Below are 3508 nucleotides of genomic sequence, written 5' to 3' on the forward strand. Positions count from 1 at the left end.
GAAAGAAACAAAGTAGTATACCTGGTGCCATGTATCCAAGAGTGCCCAATGTCTCGGTATGTGCCATGGACTTACTTATGGCTAAAATTTTAGAGATGCCAAAATCACCAACATGAGCCACCATATCTTCATCCAAAAGAACGTTGGCTGGCTTTAAGTCGCAATGAACTATTGGAGTGACATGACCATGATGTAGATAATCAATTGCCATTGCCATGTCAAGCATTATGGTGACTCTTTGATGAAGATTCAAGTGGCAATCTTCTCTGTACAACCAATTCTCAAGACTCCCGTTGGGCAAATATCGCAGAACAAAGGCTCTTATATAGTCACTACAACAAACAGTAATCACTGGAACAAGATTTCTGTGTCTAACATTTCTCATCACTTCGCATTCAGTATCAAACCTCTTGCATACTTGCTCATTTTCCAAATCCAGGACCTTAATGGCCACTGCAGTTCCACCAAACAATGCGCCTTTGTACACAGAGCCAGAGCTTCCCTCACCAATTAAATTGGATTCATCAAAATTATTTGTTGCTCTTTGAATCTCGTGATAAGAAACTAATTGATGAGTCCCAATCTCTGGTACCTTCTCCACATCTTTGGACTTTCCTTTCTTTTGTCGTTTCATTATCCAAATTGAAACGAACAAGAATATCAGAAAGGATGAAATAACCACTGGAGTAGCAACTTGTAGCACAACCTCCTTAAGCTTTGATCGTTTTCTAGGATTATTGTTAGCACAAGTAGGAATCTCCAATATGTGCATTCCACATAGACCTCTATTCCTAAGATATGATTGTATAGTGGAATTTGCAAACACACCACCACTGGGTATTTCGCCTTCTAAATCATTAAATGAAACATTGAAGTCTTTAAGGTACAAGAGTTTTTCCAAGGACTTAGGAATAGTACCTGACAAGGCATTTAAAGACAAATCCAAGAATTCCATGCTTATTAAGTTGGCAAAGGATAAAGGAATTGGGCCTAAAAATGAATTGTTCGACAGATAAAGGAACCTCAAGTTTTGGAGGTTGCCAAATGTGCTGGGTAGCATGCCTGAAAAGTGGTTACTGGAAAGATCTAGAGCTAAAATGGCTTTCAGTTCTCCACTATCTGATGGAACTTCTCCCTCTATAGAGTTTAGTGACGCGTTTAGAAAGAGAAGACCACTCATTTTCCAAAGGCTCAAAGGAAAGGTTGAAGATAATTTGTTAGAACTCAAAGAAATCAACTGTAGCTTGCTAAGATTTCCTAAACATTCTGGAATTAATCCAGAGAGCTCATTAAGATCAAGAGTTAATTTAACCAAATTAGATAAATGGCATACAGCCTCTGGAATCCCTGTAATTTATTGTTATCTAGAAATAGCCCTTGGAGTTGTTTAAGTTTACCAATCTCAGAAGGAATATTTCCTGCCAAGTTGTTATCTTGAAAGACTAGGGTGATTGGACCGCTCATGTTGCCTATACTTGTGGGGATGAGTCCATTGATGAGTGCATCTCCTATTTCAATGTTTTGTATAGTAGATGAAAGATTCCCAATTGAATTGGGCAGAATACCATTCAACGGATTGTAACCCACTGATAGATATTTCAGCATCCCACATTTCGCCAAAGAATTGAAGAATAACAACTCACGCTCTCTTGGTTCATTGGTAAGTTGATTAGTATGTAGGAGCAGTATACGCAGCTCACGAAGATTTCCCAAATCAGTGGGAATAGTTCCCGTGAGAAAGTTGTTTTCTAGCGTCAACAACTCAAGTTTGGAAGCATTTGTTATGAGCAATGGAATTTCCCCTTCGAGCTGATTGTCTCCCAAGTGAAGTTCTACAAGGTTCGAAAGATGAAGACCTGTAGTGGCTGGAATTCTCCCCGAGAGGCTGTTGATACTTAAGTCAATCATTTCCAAAGAAGATATGTTGAAAATAGCTTCTGTAATTAGACCAATAAGATTAGAATTATTGGCAAAGGTTAATTCCCTCAAATTTGATAGCTTCCCTAATTCTTGAGGAATTTGCCCCTCCATTCTACTGCTTTCACAATAAAGGTATTGCAGAGTGGAAATATTTCCCAATGAAGTGGGAATAGTCCCACTTATTGCATTTTCACCAATGTAGAATATCTCGAGCTTTGCTAAGCAACTAATATTTTGGGGTATTTCTCCAGTTATGGTGTTGTAAAATATGGCCAAAACTTTGAGCTCTGTGAGTTGGCATATGTTGGAAGGGATGCAACCAGAAATTTGGTTGTGAAATATACTTAAAAAGCTCAGATTGGAGACAATATTTCCTTCAAGCAAGAGAGGGCCAGAGAGGCTATTGAGTCCCAGGGATAAAGAAAGTAGCGACGAGATATTAAACAGTGTTGCAGGAATGGAACCTGTTAATTGATTATCGAACAAGAACAACTCTGTAAGTTGGCTAAGATTACCGATCTCCACTGGAATGTTACCATTGATTCTATTCCCAGACAAATCGAAGTTCATCAATTTTGTGGCATTTCCAACATAAGGAGGGATTATACCTGTGAGGCTATTGTNATTATCGAACAAGAACAACTCTGTAAGTTGGCTAAGATTACCGATCTCCACTGGAATGTTACCATTGATTCTATTCCCAGACAAATCGAAGTTCATCAATCTTGTGGCATTTCCAACATAAGGAGGGATTATACCTGTGAGGCTATTGTTCCTGAGATTTAAGACCCTAAGTTTGGGTACATACCACGGATCTTTCCACATTTCACCACCGAGTTCATTGAAAGCCAATGAAATTACTTGAACTCTCTGGTTTTGAAATAGACTTGTTGGTATACTTCCGTTGAGCTGATTGTTTTGAATATCAATGATTCGTAAGCGAGGCAAGTGGCCAAGTCCATAAGGGATGTCACCATGGAAGCTGTTGTTCTCGAGATTGAGCTCTCTGAGAAAAGTCAAATTGGCCAAAGACGGGGAAATTGTGCCTTGAAGCTGCAAATTAGGAAGAGCCAAGGCCACAACCCTTTGTCTTTTTGGAGTGCAAGTGACACCAAACCAAGAGCAAAAAGAAGTATTTTTGGTCCAATTATTGGCCAAAAAACGATTGGGACTTGTAATAAGATTTTGGAAAGCTAGTAGAGCTTGTTGGTCAGTCTCATTTGAGGAAGCAATTGATATAGAAAATTGAAGTAGAAAGAGAAGAATCAATAGGGAAATGTGTTTCTCCATATATGACTAGACAAATGATTTGTGTGTGTGGTATTTCCAATGATCATATATAGTTACTACCAAAACAATTAAAATTTTGAAAAGTATTGACTATAATTTCCAAAATGTGAAAACAGATTGGTACGGAGGAGGAAAATAAGTAGCAAACAGATTAATGTGAAGATGATTAAAAGGAGGACAATAAGTAGCAAAAAAAAAAAAAACGAAAAAAGAATCTGTCCATTTTTCTTATTGATAGACACTAGTCGGGTTGTGTTTCACAAAACGAAATAAAAGTCATGATAGAAAGTAGAAATGT

The 3508-nt window shown here is 38.1% G+C and overlaps 1 protein-coding gene across 1 annotated transcript; it reads right to left on the bottom strand.

Annotated features, from left to right (window-relative positions):
* Positions 1-21: 21 nt before the first annotated feature.
* On the bottom strand, positions 22-3210 carry LOC125852487 (receptor kinase-like protein Xa21; the record flags this gene model as incomplete). Its single annotated transcript, XM_049532208.1, has 2 exons — positions 1398-3210; positions 22-1347 (listed from the first exon to the last, which is right to left on the bottom strand). Coding segments are annotated over exons 1-2 (3139 nt in total), but the record flags the coding sequence as incomplete, so codon positions are not given.
* Positions 3211-3508: the final 298 nt, after the last annotated feature.

The sequence above is a fragment of the Solanum stenotomum genome, unplaced genomic scaffold, assembly GCF_019186545.1.
Source record: "Solanum stenotomum isolate F172 unplaced genomic scaffold, ASM1918654v1 scaffold35869, whole genome shotgun sequence".
Lineage (NCBI taxonomy): Eukaryota > Viridiplantae > Streptophyta > Magnoliopsida > Solanales > Solanaceae > Solanum > Solanum stenotomum.